The sequence below is a fragment of the Chrysochloris asiatica genome, unplaced genomic scaffold (genome assembly GCF_000296735.1).
Source record: "Chrysochloris asiatica unplaced genomic scaffold, ChrAsi1.0 scaffold00138, whole genome shotgun sequence".
In the NCBI taxonomy this organism is placed as follows: Eukaryota; Metazoa; Chordata; class Mammalia; order Afrosoricida; family Chrysochloridae; genus Chrysochloris; species Chrysochloris asiatica.
The window spans coordinates 8,559,885-8,575,649 of NW_006408656.1; the positions used below are offsets into that span (position 1 = coordinate 8,559,885).

At 53.4% G+C, this 15,765-nt stretch overlaps 1 protein-coding gene across 1 annotated transcript in view; it reads left to right on the forward strand.

The window, feature by feature from the left end:
• The window catches only part of KMT2D (lysine (K)-specific methyltransferase 2D), a 32,535-nt gene extending 19,200 nt beyond the window's left edge, over nucleotides 1-13,335 (forward strand). The window contains exons 35-54 of the mRNA XM_006870090.1: nucleotides 164-287; nucleotides 448-532; nucleotides 638-704; nucleotides 801-1,033; nucleotides 1,119-3,956; nucleotides 4,089-4,229; nucleotides 4,353-4,520; nucleotides 4,677-4,836; nucleotides 5,466-5,541; nucleotides 5,703-5,878; nucleotides 5,973-6,103; nucleotides 6,753-6,885; nucleotides 6,965-7,092; nucleotides 7,248-8,388; nucleotides 10,343-10,479; nucleotides 10,588-10,718; nucleotides 12,371-12,656; nucleotides 12,851-12,924; nucleotides 13,014-13,122; nucleotides 13,243-13,335. Coding sequence (XP_006870152.1) covers nucleotides 164-287; nucleotides 448-532; nucleotides 638-704; nucleotides 801-1,033; nucleotides 1,119-3,956; nucleotides 4,089-4,229; nucleotides 4,353-4,520; nucleotides 4,677-4,836; nucleotides 5,466-5,541; nucleotides 5,703-5,878; nucleotides 5,973-6,103; nucleotides 6,753-6,885; nucleotides 6,965-7,092; nucleotides 7,248-8,388; nucleotides 10,343-10,479; nucleotides 10,588-10,718; nucleotides 12,371-12,656; nucleotides 12,851-12,924; nucleotides 13,014-13,122; nucleotides 13,243-13,335 — 6,431 coding nt within the window. The remainder of the gene's footprint in view (nucleotides 1-163; nucleotides 288-447; nucleotides 533-637; nucleotides 705-800; nucleotides 1,034-1,118; nucleotides 3,957-4,088; nucleotides 4,230-4,352; nucleotides 4,521-4,676; nucleotides 4,837-5,465; nucleotides 5,542-5,702; nucleotides 5,879-5,972; nucleotides 6,104-6,752; nucleotides 6,886-6,964; nucleotides 7,093-7,247; nucleotides 8,389-10,342; nucleotides 10,480-10,587; nucleotides 10,719-12,370; nucleotides 12,657-12,850; nucleotides 12,925-13,013; nucleotides 13,123-13,242) is intronic.
• The last annotated feature ends 2,430 nt before the right edge of the window (nucleotides 13,336-15,765 follow it).

Here is a 15,765-nt window from a genome sequence, read left to right on the forward strand (position 1 = left end):
AAAACTAGGGCTGATGTGTGAATAGCAACTGAGTCACCCAGGTGGCCTGGCTCCAGCCCAGTGGTCTTTGCACTGTGCCATGCCATTATTCTTGGAAGGAACAACAGACATGAAGTGAAACACAGATCCCCAAACCCAGCTTACCTGACTCTTTTCTCTCCAGACCTGGACAAGTTTGCTGCAGAAGATATTATTGATCCCATTGCAAAGGCCAAGATGGTGGCTTTGAAAGGCATCAAGAAAGTGATGGCTCAGGGCAGCATTGGGGTGGCACCTGGTATGAATAGGTATGACTCGGGGCAAAGCAGCTTGGCTTTTTTTCCAGCTAACACCCCTTCCCTGCCTGGCCCACCGTTCCTGACCCTACTAGTTCTACCCCTTCTCCACCTTTCTACTTTCCCCATCTGTCAACACTTAACCACCCCTCTTTGTTTTGGTGACCTCCAGGCAGCAAGTGTCACTGCTAGCTCAGCGGCTCTCAGGGGGGCCTAGCAATGACCTGCAGAACCATGTAGCAGCTGGGAGTAGCCAGGTAAGTAGCAAGGTAGGAGTAGAAACCTATATCCCGTGTCATCAGGCCACCATTTTCAGGGTCTGACACAGAACAATAACCCTTTAGCAGTCTCTCTCATTGCAGGAGCGGAGTACCAGTGACCCCTCCCAGCCTCGGCCTAACCCGCCCACTTTTGCTCAGGGGGTGATCAGTGAGTATGGGACTTGGGAGAAGGGTTCAAGGAAGTGCAATGGGATCCATAGAAGAAGAGGGACTGGCATTAGCTGATACTCACTCCCTCTCCCAGATGAAGCTGACCAGCGGCAGTACGAGGAGTGGCTATTCCACACCCAGCAGCTCCTACAGATGCAGCTGAAGGTGCTAGAGGAGCAGATTGGTGTGCACCGAAAGTCACGGAAGGCTCTGTGTGCCAAGCAGCGCACCGCCAAAAAGGCTGGCCGTGAGTTTCCAGAGGCTGACGCTGAGAAGCTCAAGCTAGTCACAGAACAACAGAGCAAGATCCAGAAACAGCTGGATCAGGTGAGGAAAGCACCTAGAAGCAAAGGGAAGAGGGATGACATGGGTAAACAGGCTCCAGGCTGACCTCTCTGACTCTCCCTGCCAGGTCCGAAAACAACAGAAGGAGCACACAAATCTCATGGCAGAATATCGGAATAAGCAGCAGCAGCAGCAGCAGCAGCAGCAGCAGCAGCAGCAGCAGCAGCAGCACTCAGCTGTGCTGGCCCTGAGCCCTTCCCAGAGTCCCCGACTACTCACCAAGCTCCCTGGTCAGCTGCTCCCAGGCCATGGGCTGCAGCCACCTCAGGGACCCCTGGGTGGGCAAGCTGGAGGTCTTCGCCTACCCCCTGGGGGCATGGCATTATCTGGACAACCAGGCGGCCCCTTCCTCAATACGGCCATGACCCAACAGCAGCAACAGCAACATTCTGGTGGGGCTGGGGCCCTGGCTGCACCATCTGGTGGTTTCTTCCCTGGAAACCTTGCTCTTCGGGGCCTGGGACCAGATTCAAGGATCTTACAGGAAAGGCAGCTGCAACTACAGCAGCAACGCATGCAGCTGGCTCAGAAACTGCAGCAGCAGCACCAGCAGCAGCAGCAGCACCAGCACCTTCTAGGACAGGTCCCGCAACAGCAGCAGCAGGGCCCAGGGGTGCAGGTGAACCAGGCCCTGGGTCCTAAGCCCCAGGGACTTCTGCCTCCCAACAGCCATCAAGGTCTCCTGGTCCAACAGCTGTCCCCGCAGCCACCTCAGGGGCCCCAAGGCATGCTGGGCCCTGCCCAGGTGGCAGTGTTGCAGCAGCAGCACCAGCAACAGCAGCATCCTGGAGCTTTGGGACCCCAGGGCCCTCATAGACAGGTACTTCTGAGCCAGCCTCGGGTGCTGAGTTCCCCCCAGCTGGCACAGCAGGGTCAAGGCCTTATGGGACATCGGTTGGTCACATCCCAGCAGCAGCAGCAACAACAGCAGGGATCCATGGCAGGGCTCTCCCATCTCCAGCAGGGTCTGATACCACACAGTGGGCAGCATAAACTTAGCACACAGCCCATGGGCTCCTTACAACCGCAGCAGCTTCAGCAACACCAGTTTCAACAGCAACAACTTCAACAGCAGCAGCAACTGCAACAACAACAACAACAACTGCAGCAACAACAACTGCAGCAACAACAGCAGCAGCTGCAACAACAGCAGCTGCAACAACAACAGCAGCAATTACAGCAGCAGCAACTGCAACAGCAGCAGCAGCAGCTGCATCAACAGCAGCACCAACAGCTGCATCAGCAGCAGCACCAGGTACAGCAACAGCAGCAACAGCAGCAAATGGGCCTCTTGAACCAGAGTCGAACTTTACTGTCTCCTCAGCAGCAGCAGCAGCAGCAGCAGGTGACACTAGGCCCTGGCATGCCAGCCAAGCCTCTTCAACACTATTCTAGCCCCGGAGCCCTGGGCCCAACCCTCCTCCTGGCGGGCAAGGAACAAGGCATTGCAGAGACAGCTCTTCCTCCAGAGGTCACTGAGGGACCCTCAACACATCAGGGAGGCCCATTAGCAATAGGGACAACAACTGAATCAGTGGCCACTGAACCAGGGGAGGTAAAGCCCTCACTCTCTGGGGACTCACAACTCTTGCTAGTTCAACCCCAGGCCCAGCCTCAGCCCAACTCCTTGCAGCTACAGCCACCTCTGAGGCTCCCAGGACAACAACAGCAGCAAGTTAACTTAGTCCACACTGCAGGTGGGGGAAGCCATGGGCAGATAAGCAGTGGATCATCTTCTGATGCCTCATCTATGCCCCACCTACTGTCCCAACCCTCTGTTTCCTTAGGGGAGCAGTCTGGACCCATAACCCAGAATCTTATGGGTCCCCAGCATCCCCTTGGGCTAGAGCGACCCATGCAAAGTAATGTAGGGCTACAGCCTCCCAAACCAGGACCTGCCCCCCCATCTGGGCAGGGCCTACCTGGGGCTGGAAGCATGCCTACAATGGGTCAGCTTCGAGCACAGCTCCAAGGAGTTCTGGCCAAAAACCCCCAACTGCGGCACTTGAGTCCTCAGCAGCAGCAGCAGCTTCAGGCGCTTCTCATGCAGCGGCAGCTGCAGCAGAGCCAGAGCCAGGCAGTACGCCAGAGCCCACCCTTCCAGGAGCCTGGGACCCAGCCCTCTCCCCTCCAGGGCCTCCTAGGCCGCCAGCCCCAACTTGGAAGCTTCCCTGGCTCCCAGATAGGCCCCCTCCAGGAGATAGGGGCAGGGCCTCGACCTCAGGGCCCACCTCGGCTTCCTGCCCCACAAGGAGCCTTATCAACAGGACCAGTCCTTGGCCCTGGCCATCCCACACCTCTACCATCCAGCCCCCAAGAGCCAAAGAGACCTTCCCCACAATTACCTTCCCCCAGCTCCCAGCTTCCCTCTGAGGTCCAGCTCACCCCCACCCAGCCAGAGACCCCAAAGCCCCAGGGGCCACCCTTGGAGCTACCTTCTGGTAGGGTCTCACCTGCTGCTGCCCAGCTTGCGGACACCTTCTTTGGCAAGGGGCTGGGACCTTGGGACCCCCCAGATCATCTAGCAGAAGCTCAGAAGCCAGAGCAGAGCAACTTGGTACCTGGGCATCAGGAGCAGGTGAATGGACAGGCAGTATCTGAGCCATCCAATCTCAGCATCAAGCAAGAGCCTCGGGAAGAATCATGCGCCCTGGGGGCCCAAGCAGTGAAGAGGGAGGCCAATGGGGAGCCACTAGGGACACCAGGTACCAGCAACCACCTCCTGCTGGCAGGCCCCCGCTCAGAGGCCGGACATCTGCTCTTGCAGAAGCTTCTACGGGCAAAGAATGTGCAGCTCAGCACTGGGCGGGGGCCTGAGGGGCTACGAGCTGAGATCAACGGGCACATTGACAGCAAGCTGGCTGGGCTGGAGCAGAAACTACAGGGTACCCCCGGCAACAAGGAGGTAAGTGCTCTAGCCAGAGGGGAACAATAGAGTGGCATCTGGTGTCTGGGGGCAGGCGAGCAGGTCTGGGTCGAATCCATGAGGTAACTTTGAAGACGCAAGCACCATTCACTATGGGCTTATCTGGCTTAGGATGCAGCAGCAAGGAAGCCATTGACCCCGAAGCCCAAGCGGGTACAGAAGGCAAGCGACAGGTTGGTGAGCTCCCGAAAGAAGCTGCGGAAGGAGGACGGGGTCAGGGCCAGCGAGGCCTTGCTGAAACAGCTGAAACAGGTGACCCCCAGGAGCCAGTCCCCTGGTCCCATCCCAGGATAGGGGGCACCCTGGCCCCTAGCTGTGCAGTGGCAGAAATACAAAGGCTGCACGTTTCCAACCTTGTCATTTTGCCCCTCCTAGGAGCTGTCCCTGCTGCCTCTAACGGAGCCTACCATCACCGCCAATTTTAGCCTCTTTGCCCCCTTTGGCAGTGGCTGCTCAGTCAGTGGGCAGAGCCAGCTGAGGGGGACCTTTGGAAGTGGGACACTGCCCACTGGTCCTGACTACTATTCCCAGCTGCTTACCAAGGTCAGCAAAATGGCAGTACCTTTGGGGATAATGAGGTTCTTGGGGAGCTGGGGTGGGAGTGGAAGACTTGAGGAAGTGGCTGATGTAGTGTGGGGTCAGGAGATTACATCCATCTCCCTATGCCATCTTGCACACAACACCCCACCCCACCCCCAGAATAACCTGAGTAACCCGCCGACACCACCCTCGTCGCTGCCCCCCACCCCACCCCCATCGGTGCAGCAGAAGATGGTGAATGGCGTCACCCCATCTGAAGAGCTGGGGGAGCACCCCAAGGATGCCGCCTCTGCCCGAGAGACTGAAGGGGCACTGAGGGGTGAGTAAAGAGCAGAGTAGGGCGCCCTCCTTCCCCAGCAGGATTTGGTGGCTGAGGTCTAAGCCAGTTAATTTGGCTTGACAGTTGAAGAAATTAGTTGTTTCGTGATGATGCAAGCTACCTGCAATAGGAAGGGCCTCTTCAGGACTGATCTGTAATGTACAGGGATGGGCTATGGAGTCTAGAGCTGAGGCATTGGGAATAGAGGGTGGGGATGGCAGGGAAAGGATTAATGAAGCTTTGTGCCTAAGGAACAGTCCAGCTTTAGTGGCTATAGAACTAGAGTCAGATCTAGGTTTGCATTCTGGCTCCTTCATTCATTCATCTGTGTTACTATAGCCAAACAACTTGATTGACTTACCTGAACCTTTTTTTTTTTTCCTATAATAATTCATAGTGGAGTTGATAGAAGATTAGTGTACAAAGGGATATCTAAAACCCAGTGCCTGGCACATACAGAAAGCTCAATACATGTAACGTGACTCAAACTGTGAGAGGGGTGGGTGGGTAGAGAGTCATGGTAACTTTCAGCTAAGGGATCATGCTAGATTGGCCTGAAATATGGGGGAGAAAGCACCATCCGCCCTGGCCACCCTCACCCTGACTTTTCCTCTCCCCCTCAATCCCAGATGCTTCAGAGGTGAAGAGTCTAGACCTGCTGGCCGCCTTGCCTACACCCCCTCACAATCAGACTGAGGATGTCAGGTGGGAGTGGGACCGGAAAGGGGAATGGGAAATGAAGGGAGGGTGGGTTGCCTCCATTATGGTCTTCTGACTAATGACAGATTTCACGTGAGGCTGTGACATGTGCTAATCTTTAGATTTGGAGGGAGTATAGAAACAAGTGTCTAATTTTTGGCTCACAGGATGGAGAGTGATGAGGACAGCGATTCTCCTGACAGCATTGTGCCAGCTTCATCCCCTGAGAGCATCCTAGGGGAGGAGGCACCTCGTTTCCCTCATCTAGGATCATGCCGGTGGGAGCAGGATGACCGGGCTCTGTCCCCAGTCATCCCCATCATTCCTCGGGCCACCATCCCAGGTCGGTCTGCTTTGGGCGTAGGGCAGTGCTGGCAGGACTGGGAGAGCCAGGTGCCTGGGCCCTACCCACACTGGTCTCTCTTTTTTCAATTCAGTCTTCCCAGATACGAAACCTTACAGCACGCTGGATCTGGAGGTCCCTGGAAAGTTGCCTGTCACAACTTGGGAAAAGGGCAAAGGAAGTGAGGTGTCAGTCATGCTAACAGTCTCTGCTGCTGCAGCCAAGGTGTGTTCTGGGAATTCCTCTGAGACCAGGGGGACCATAAGCAGAGGCCAGTCCCTGGAGTTTATCTAGATAAGAGGTAACATTTGCTCATCCAGAATTCATACTGAGCACCTGAGCTAGGGGCTGTGGGAATGAGGCTACTTGAAGCCTGACCCCTGCCTTTAAGGAGCTTACAGACAAGTCAGATGGGTAGAGTATGTCGTGCAATAGATGCTATAAGACAGCACTTTCCCTTGGCATTTGGCGGCACTATCTGGTTCTGAAAATGTTAACAGTTGGAGAAAATGGGAAAGCCAGTTTAAAAAAAAAACAACAAAACCAGTTTTTTCCTGCAGTACTTTTCAGGTCCTTTAATTTGCTAGTGTGTATAACAACAACATTGTGAATCTCCAGGTTTTGCCTACAGTGAGCATCATTTTCTAAACAGATTTCACATAGATCCCTTTCTGCAGAGCGCTAGTTGATGTGTCCATAGCAGTTTGGAAAATGCTGCAGTAACCGGAGTGCATGAGACAGGCTGGGAGTGGCACAGGGGCAGGACAACCAATTGCTTAGGGAGTTGTGTCCTTATTCCCACCAAGCTGTGAATTGAGCTAATGCCAGACACTCTGCTAACCTATTCCTCCGTCCCTGTTCCCTGCCTTTGTAGAACCTAAATGGTGTAATGGTGGCAGTGGCAGAGTTGCTAAGCATGAAGATTCCCAACTCATATGAAGTGCTCTTCCCAGAGAGTCCCGCCCGGGCAGGCATTGAGCCTAAGAAGGGGGAAGCTGAGGGCCCTGGTGAGTATGGCACCAAAGCCCCTTGGGACTTGAGGGAGAATAGTTGTGGTGGGAGGCTCTGATCCCTTCCTTCCTTCAGGTGGGAAAGAAAAAGGTCTGGGAGTCAAGAGCCCAGAAGCTGGCCCTGATTGGCTAAAGCAGTTTGATGCAGTGTTGCCTGGCTATACCCTCAAGAGCCAGCTTGATATCTTGAGCCTCCTAAAACAGGTGGGTCTGGGGCAGACAAGGGATGGTAGGGAAAAGGGTGCTGGCTTAGGCAAAGAAGGTAGGGGGCTTTAGGGAGAGTCGAATCTGGGCTTGGAGGAGGGGAGGTCCTCATAGGTAAGGCATTAGCACTAACTATATCAGGCACTCTCCCATAGGAGAGCCCTGCCCCAGAGCCACCCACCCAGCACAGCTACACCTACAATGTCTCCAATCTGGATGTGCGACAACTCTCAGCCCCACCGCCTGAAGAACCCTCCCCACCCCCCTCACCCTTGGCACCCTCTCCTGCCAGCCCCCCGGCAGAAGCCATGGTGGAACTCCCGGCCGAGCCCTCGGCTGAGCCACCAGTCCCCTCCCCTCTGCCACTGGCCTCGTCCCCTGAATCAGCCAAGCCCAAGCCCCGAGCCCGGCCCCCAGAAGAAGGGGAGGATTCCCGCCCCCCTCGCCTGAAGAAGTGGAAGGGGGTGCGCTGGAAGCGGCTGCGGCTACTCCTGACCATCCATAAGGGCAGTGGGCGGCAGGAGGATGAGCGGGAAGTGGCAGAGTTTATGGAGCAGCTTGGCACTGCCCTACGACCTGACAAGGTGCCTCGAGACATGCGGCGCTGCTGCTTCTGCCATGAGGAGGGTGACGGGGCCACTGATGGGCCCGCCCGCCTGCTGAACCTGGACCTGGACCTATGGGTACATCTCAACTGTGCCCTCTGGTCCACAGAGGTGTATGAGACCCAGGGCGGGGCGCTGATGAACGTGGAGGTTGCACTGCACCGGGGGCTGCTCACCAAGTGCTCCCTGTGCCAGCGCACTGGTGCCACCAGCAGCTGCAATCGCATGCGTTGCCCCAATGTCTACCATTTTGCCTGTGCAATCCGCGCCAAGTGCATGTTCTTCAAGGACAAGACCATGCTCTGTCCAGTGCATAAGATCAAGGGGCCTTGCGAGCAGGAGCTGAGCTCGTTCGCAGTCTTCCGGCGGGTCTACATCGAGCGGGATGAGGTGAAGCAAATCGCCAGCATCATCCAGCGGGGAGAGCGACTGCACATGTTCCGTGTGGGAGGCCTTGTATTCCATGCCATCGGGCAGCTGCTCCCTCACCAGATGGCTGACTTTCACAGTGCCACCGCCCTCTATCCTGTGGGCTACGAGGCCACACGCATCTACTGGAGCCTCCGCACCAACAACCGCCGCTGTTGCTACCGCTGCTCCATCAGCGAGAACAACGGACGGCCAGAGTTCATAATCAAAGTCATCGAGCAGGGCCTGGAAGACCTGGTCTTTACCGACGCCTCTCCACAGGGTGAGCACTGGGTCTTTAAAATGGGAAGCTGGGATTGGGCATGTTCGCCCAGGGTCACCATGGTGATGTCGATAAACCAAACTCATCAAGTCCATCCTGACTCATAGTGACACTATATAGGGTTTCTGAGGTTATCATTCTTTATGGGAGCAGAAAGCCTTCTTGTTTTTCTCCTGTGGAGCAGCTGGTGGTCTGAACCTAGGCACTTCACAACAACAACAACAACAACCTTGTGTGTAGAAGTCCAGTGTTTATCCTGTAGTGCAACCAGGGCTCCTTTATGATGTTGGTAAGCACTCCAAAACCTCCATGTGGTTGACTCCCTTCGTTACCTCAGACAGGCGGGGGTCTTTTGATCCATAGAGAAAGTGTTGTTGTTAAGTGCTGTCGAGTCAGTTCCGACCCATAGCAACCCTATATAGGGTTTCCAAGGAGCAGCTTGTGAGCTTGAATCGCCAGCCTTGCAGTTCCAACAGCTTTGCGGTCTGGTGCATTAACCCATAGCACCATACCAGTACTCCAGAGAAAGTAGGCATCTCAAAAGGGAAAAAAAAAAGCAAAAATCTAGCATCAGTTCTGACTCACGGCAACCCCATATGTGTCAAAAAGAACTGTTTTTTAGGGTTTTCAAATGGCTTAGTTATCAGAGATAGGTAAATTGTTAGCCCTCCTGCCAACTCAAACCACCAACTTTTGGGTTAGCAGCCTAGTGCTTAACTGCTTGCACCACCCAGGGGATGCCTCAGCTTCTCTCAAAACCAAAAAATAAACCCACTGCCATCGAGTTGATGTCAACTCATAATGACCCTGTGTGGCTTTCCGAGACTGTAAGTCTTTATGGATGTAGACAGTCAGTCTCATCTTTCTTCCTTGGATTTGAACTGCTAATCTTGCAGTTAGCAGTACAACATTTAACACATGCCACCAGGGTTCCTCAGCCTCTTGTTGTTAACTGCTGTCAAGTTAGCTCCAACTCACAGCAACCCTATATAGTGTTTCCAAGGAGTGATTGGTGGGTTTGAACCACTGACCGTGCAGTTGGCAATCCAGTGCTTATCCTATAGTGCCACACCAGGACCTCCCAGCCTCTTTCAGTCCCTTTAAATTCCCATGTAATAAATGCTTTCCTTATGTACCATCACATATTCTGGCTCCTTTTTCTGTCCTCAGTAGAACTAAAGTTTACAGTTCTGAGGCCCTGTCATCTGATCCACCCAGCCTGAGCCTGACCAAGAGTTCCTTGTTGCTTTTCCCTGGACAAAATTCTTTTGATCGTAGTTTTAGTATTAATGATAAAAATAACAATAAGAGTAGGTGCCATTTGTTGTTGTTTTAAAGTACTGTGGAGTTGTTTTAAAGTACATAGTGACCCTGCACAGGATTTCCGAGGCTGCAAATCTTTACGGGAGCAGAAAGCCTCATCTTTCTTCCGTGGAACAGCTGGTAGTTTTGAACTGCCGACCTTGAGGTTAGCAGCCCGATTCGTAACCACTGCGCTACCAGAGCTCCTTAGTTAAACATAAATTACATGCTACAAACTAAACTAAGTGATTGACGCAGGTTGTTTCATTCATCTAACCATATGAGGTAAGTACTCTTATTAGGCTCAGCATGTATTTAAAGAACTGGATTGATCAAGTATTAGACTCAAGTCACATAGCAAGTACTGGAACTTGAATGTAAGTCTTCCCAACTCTAAAGCATGCCTATTCTGCTGGCTTGCAATAAGGAACCTGGCTTGTGCAGGGTCTCCTGAGTCCTGGACTCATGTTCCTGTGTTTAAAGGCTCTCTCATGCTCCAAAGCCTCCAGGCTTACTGAGGGAGAGTGAGAATAGGAGGCCAAGAAGGAGTACTGAAGAGCCATCTGTGTAACTGGGAGGTGTGAAGACTTAGGTCTAGAGGTCGGTGAACAGATTTTGCCTTTGAGAGCTAAACTCTTGCCCTGCCTCGTAGCTGTGTGGAATCGTATCATCGAGCCTGTGGCTGCCATGAGAAAAGAGGCCGACATGCTGCGGCTCTTTCCTGAGTACCTGAAAGGCGAAGAGCTCTTTGGCTTGACGGTGCATGCTGTGCTTCGCATAGCTGAATCAGTAAGGAAGGGGACCCCGGGGGTGGGGGGTGGGGGTGGGGGGTCACTGAGATCTTTTGTCCTGGCCTGAAAGAGCTCAGGCTAAGGTGAGCACAACTTGTGTCCACAGCTGCCTGGGGTGGAGAGCTGTCAAAACTATTTATTCCGCTATGGGCGCCACCCTCTAATGGAGCTGCCACTCATGATCAACCCCACTGGCTGTGCCCGATCGGAGCCTAAAATCCTCACACACTACAAACGGTGAGCCTGCAGGACTGGGGCCAAGGGATGTGGGCACTGGTAAGGCCCCTCATGCCACATTAGGAGGGTGGTTTGGGGTACAGATGAGAAAAGAATTTCCTTGGAGAGAGTGGGGGTTCACTCAGGCCTGCTGATTAGAGGGTGCACAGATACCATGAGGGTAACCCTTTTTTCCTCAGCTACCCTACCCACCTGTATTGGGGAGGCTTGGGGTCTAGGACAGTTACCTTGGGCATCCTGGGAATGGATGTGGGGGAGGCTCTGGGTAGACTGTGGTAAGATTATATGAAACGTCACAGGGACCCAGTCACCTTTTCCCTCTCCTTTCTTATTTCTAGGGGGGGCCTATGATTCTCCCAAATCACCTTCCCTTCCCCAGGCTGAGTTGAGTTGGTACCAAAACTAAATAATTAGAAGTATGATAGAAAAATAATAAAACCTTACATTTGTATAGCACTTTATACTTTTTTTTTCAAAGCGTTTTCACATCCATTATCTCATTTGATCCTCACAACAACCTTATGAGGTAGGTAGGGCAGGTGGTATGACCCCCATTTTACAGCTGAGAAAACTGAGACCCAGAAAGGTTAAGTGACTAGACCAAGGTCACACAGCTGGGGCCGAAATTTGCCTCCTGGCTGTGGCTCACTGTCCATTCTGTGTTCCACGGTAGCCTGGCCTTTTTCCCTGGGGAGAGGGAGGCAGAGTCCATGGCAGCATTTGGTTGTTCCTAGAGCTGTCGTAGTGTCAGAGACTCTATCCCTGGTCAGCCCTAGTCCTTGGTGCTCTACGACAGTGGTTTTCAAACTGCAAGTCTATGTGTTCCCAAAGCCCTGGAACACATAGACTGTGTGGGCAGAACTTGCCCCTCCCTGTTCCTCCAATCCCCTTTCCCCAAATTGGATTCAACCCAAAGAACTCCATTTCTATCTAGTTTATTTATTAGAGTTCCAATCAACCTTTTGTCAAAGAAAAAACAAAAAGATTTCGGCAAAATTAAAAAGAACCCAAAATGTTTGAAAACCGCTGCTCTGGGATGGGTAAGAATTTGGCTGGTGCCCTAGGGTGGTGAACGGCACTAGCTAGGCTGCAGTCATTCCCCTGCACTGAGCCGTCTGCACAGAGTCCGAAGTTCTATCAGAGGAGGGGCCAGTGTGGAGAAAGGAAAGGATACCTACCACCTTTAGGCTGTGAATTCACAGCCAATTTCAATTCAAATCAGGCCCTATTCTTAAGGTTTCCAGTGTTCCAGGAGGCAGGACTCAGACATTTGAACAAATGGTTGGCTACAATTCCAGGCCTAGGCTGCTTGGGGAGTACCTCCCCAGGAGTGTGGACTTGAGCATTGTTTGGCAGGAGGGTGGTAAAGGGCAATGAAGTGGGAGAGCAGGCTCAGTGTAGGGGAATTATGCTTCCCTCTCCCTACATGCCTACCCCATTTGGGCTCTCTGTGCCCCCAGGGTGCTGGCGGGGCCCCTGTAGTTAGTTGCTGCCTCACCACAGCAGAGACCCAGATGCCTCCACTCCATTCCCAAGGCAGCACTTGGCAATGCTTGCTGGCAGCACTCAGCCCTAACTGGCTGGGAGGAGGTGGGTGGTGTGCATCTGGTCCCAGGGAGAACTGGGTTGTCATGGATTGTATCACCTCCCAGGCCCCACACCCTGAACAGCACCAGCATGTCCAAGGCATATCAGAGCACCTTCACAGGCGAAACCAACACCCCATACAGCAAGCAGTTTGTGCACTCCAAGTCATCTCAGTACCGGCGGCTGCGCACAGAGTGGAAGAACAATGTCTATCTGGCTCGTTCCCGGATCCAGGGCCTAGGGCTCTATGCAGCCAAAGACCTAGAGAAGCACACAATGGTCATCGAATACATTGGCACTATCATTCGCAATGAGGTGGCCAACCGGCGGGAGAAAATCTATGAAGAGCAGGTAATGTGTCTGCAGAGGAGGCAGTGTGGTATGTGAGTCAGGCTTAGCCAAATTGCAAGGGACAGGACTGGGTCCAGGGGAGCAGAGAATGCTATGGGAGGAGGCAAGAGAAGCAAAGAGCATGCAAGATAGGCACACTGCTACAGTCTGCCCAACTGCTTCTGCCATTCTTTGATACTCTTGTACCTTTCTAGAACCGAGGCATCTATATGTTCCGGATAAACAATGAGCATGTGATTGATGCTACCTTGACCGGAGGCCCTGCCAGGTAAGAGAAGAATGAAGAAAGGATTTAGCGGACCCTCGAGGTGGGCCAACAAAGAAACAACATTATCCCTATCCTGTCCCACTACCCAGGTACATTAACCATTCCTGTGCCCCAAATTGTGTGGCGGAAGTTGTGACATTTGACAAAGAGGACAAAATCATCATCATCTCCAGCCGGCGAATCCCCAAAGGAGAGGAGGTAAGAAGGAAGCCCCCTCCCCTCCTACTTTGCTATTCCCCAGGTACTAGCTTTCAAGGCCACTGCTCTCAGATTTTTCTATTGGGAGCTGGCATTGAGTCTGCCCTCTTCTCTTTCCAGCTGACCTATGACTATCAGTTTGACTTTGAGGACGATCAGCACAAGATCCCCTGCCACTGTGGAGCCTGGAATTGTCGGAAATGGATGAACTAAGAAGCTTTGAGGCTACCAGGCAGGGGAGTCCCCCCACCTACAACCTCTTCCCTGAAAGGGATGAGGGGGAAGAGCAGTAGCAGCCAGAGCCAGGACCCAGGGCTGGGGCTGCCGGCTGACCGGAGCCCCTGGAGCAGGAGGCTGGGGCAGAGGGCCCTAGGCCAAGCCCACCCTGGGCACCAGGGACAACCTTCTTCCCTGCCACCGGCCCCTAGGCTGGCATCTCTGCCCCCAGCTCCAGGAGGGGCCAGACAGAAGCAGCCATTGGGCATCTCAGGTTTGAGGGGGATATGGGCCGGGAACTACCCAGAAGCATCTGGGAGGCAGCAGGGAGCGGGGAGGAGGATGTGTGGTTGGGCCTCACAGCCCTGCTGCTCCCACTGACCTCTCCGGCCCAACTCAAGGCTGCAAAGAGACTTGACTAAGCTTGACAATCCCAAAGGCCGGGTCCCACACCTGGCCCTGCCTGCCGGGTCCTGCCCCCACCCTCACGCCCATCCCTTTCCCTCTCAATCTGTCTCTGTCTCCCTCTTCTCCTCTGTGTCTCTGTCTCTCTATGGGTTGAGTTTCCTTGTTTTCCACTCTGACAAATGCAACATGAACGGGAAAGAGGTGCCCAGCTGTCCATGAGGGCAAGCCAGGCAAGCCGGGCAAGGAGACCCCGCACCCACACCTACCTCATTTAAGTGTTGGATTTTTTGCTGTTTTGAAATGTGAGACCCTCTCCAAGCCCCTCACTGCCCCAACCCTCTCCCCCCACCTCACTGCCCTCTTCTGAGTGGGTGGAAGGGGGGGTAGGAGGAGGAAGAAAAAAACAACAACAAAAAATCCATCTTCGTTTTTAATTATGGGCATGGGATGATGGTTGAGGCTAATGATGATGAAGATTGGGGATGACTGGCCCCTAGTTGCTCTAGGACTTCCTTCTCCATCTGGACATGGGGGCAGGAGGGGGTGTGCTAACTTAGGACCAGGTTATCTTCCCTCCTGTTAACTCAACCCCATCATGAGCCCATTAGCCCTCCGGCCCCTGGATGGGGCAGATGGGGGGTAGGGTGAGGGCTGTCCAAGTGGCATGCCCATACCTAGTGAGGCAGGGTGTGGCCCGGAGCTCCCACTTTCCCTCAGTCACCAAACTGCTGCTGGTCTGGTGGGAAGGGGGTGGTGACGTGGGGGTTGGGGAGCTTAGTGTCAGCGCGGGGAGGGTGGGGGGTATTTATCTATTTATACATGGGATTGTACATAGTCTTGTGGGGCATGGGGGAGCCGGCTGGAGGTGAGAACCCTCCCCTCTCCCCCCACCCCCGGGGAGAGCAAATGTAAAACTACTAATTTTTGTGCTTTATATATTCTATATAAATATATCTATTTTCTTTTTACAAAACCAGTTTATAAATGGTAGGGGGGCATGGGGCGGACACATGGAGCTCCCCTTGTGGGGGGGCCCTCTCCATTACCCAACCTACCGCCCTTTTCCTCACCCCCCCCTCCCCACCCCCTGGCTGTGACTGCTGTAAGGTGGGGGTATAGAGGCTGGGCGATTCCCACCCCCTGTTGTATAGTTGGGACTATGTTATAACGCACAAAAGTGAGCTGGCCCCAGGGGAAGCCAGAGGGTGATGGGTCCCCTGCCTCCCTTCTTCCTCCCCTTTCCGCCCAAGCTAGTGCTGCAGTTGAACCTCTTCCTGGTGGCAGGGGTAGGTAGGGGTGGCTAAGGCCCGAGATCCCTCTCTGGTAGGGAGCCATGGGATGAAGATGAAGTTTATATGCAGTTCTCTTCTAGGGGCTGTGGGCAAAGGGCATTTTGTAATTACTATTTTCAAGAATCAAATGTCTGGAGTGGAGTGGAGGGGTGGGCTTGGTGGCAGTGGATGGGTGGGCCTGCTGGAGGGAGAGCACGGTCAGTCACTGTTGTGATTTTAGGTTTGTTTTTGTTTTGTTTTTGAATTTGGGGGGTTGTGGATTGATGGGGGTAGGGAGTTTTTTTTTTTTTTTTTTAAGCTGCTTCCTCAACTGTTTCAAGCTGCAAATGTTTAAGAGAATAACACCCACCCATCCATCTTCCCCCTCACACCCACAGGAACCACTGTAATTAAATCAGGCAGTGGGGAGACCGGGCTTGCTGCCCCCAAAACCACAGCCATTGGATGTTCCTTTTCCAAGAGCAAAAGGTCTAGGCTACAGGGAGGGGGAGATTGGCTCTTATGAGTCAGGCTCTGGTTGGGGCTTGGGCCCTAGGATTGGGAAAAGGGAATGGGGCCGACTTTGTAAGCATATGCTAGGTATCCGATAGCCCTGTAGAATTTAGTGATGAAACCTTATACAGTTTTTAATTTTTATATAAACTATAACTCAGACCCAAGCTACAAGGTTGGAATTTTGGTTGTTGATTTTTTTTTTTTTTTTTTTTTTTTAAAAAAAATACCCCCC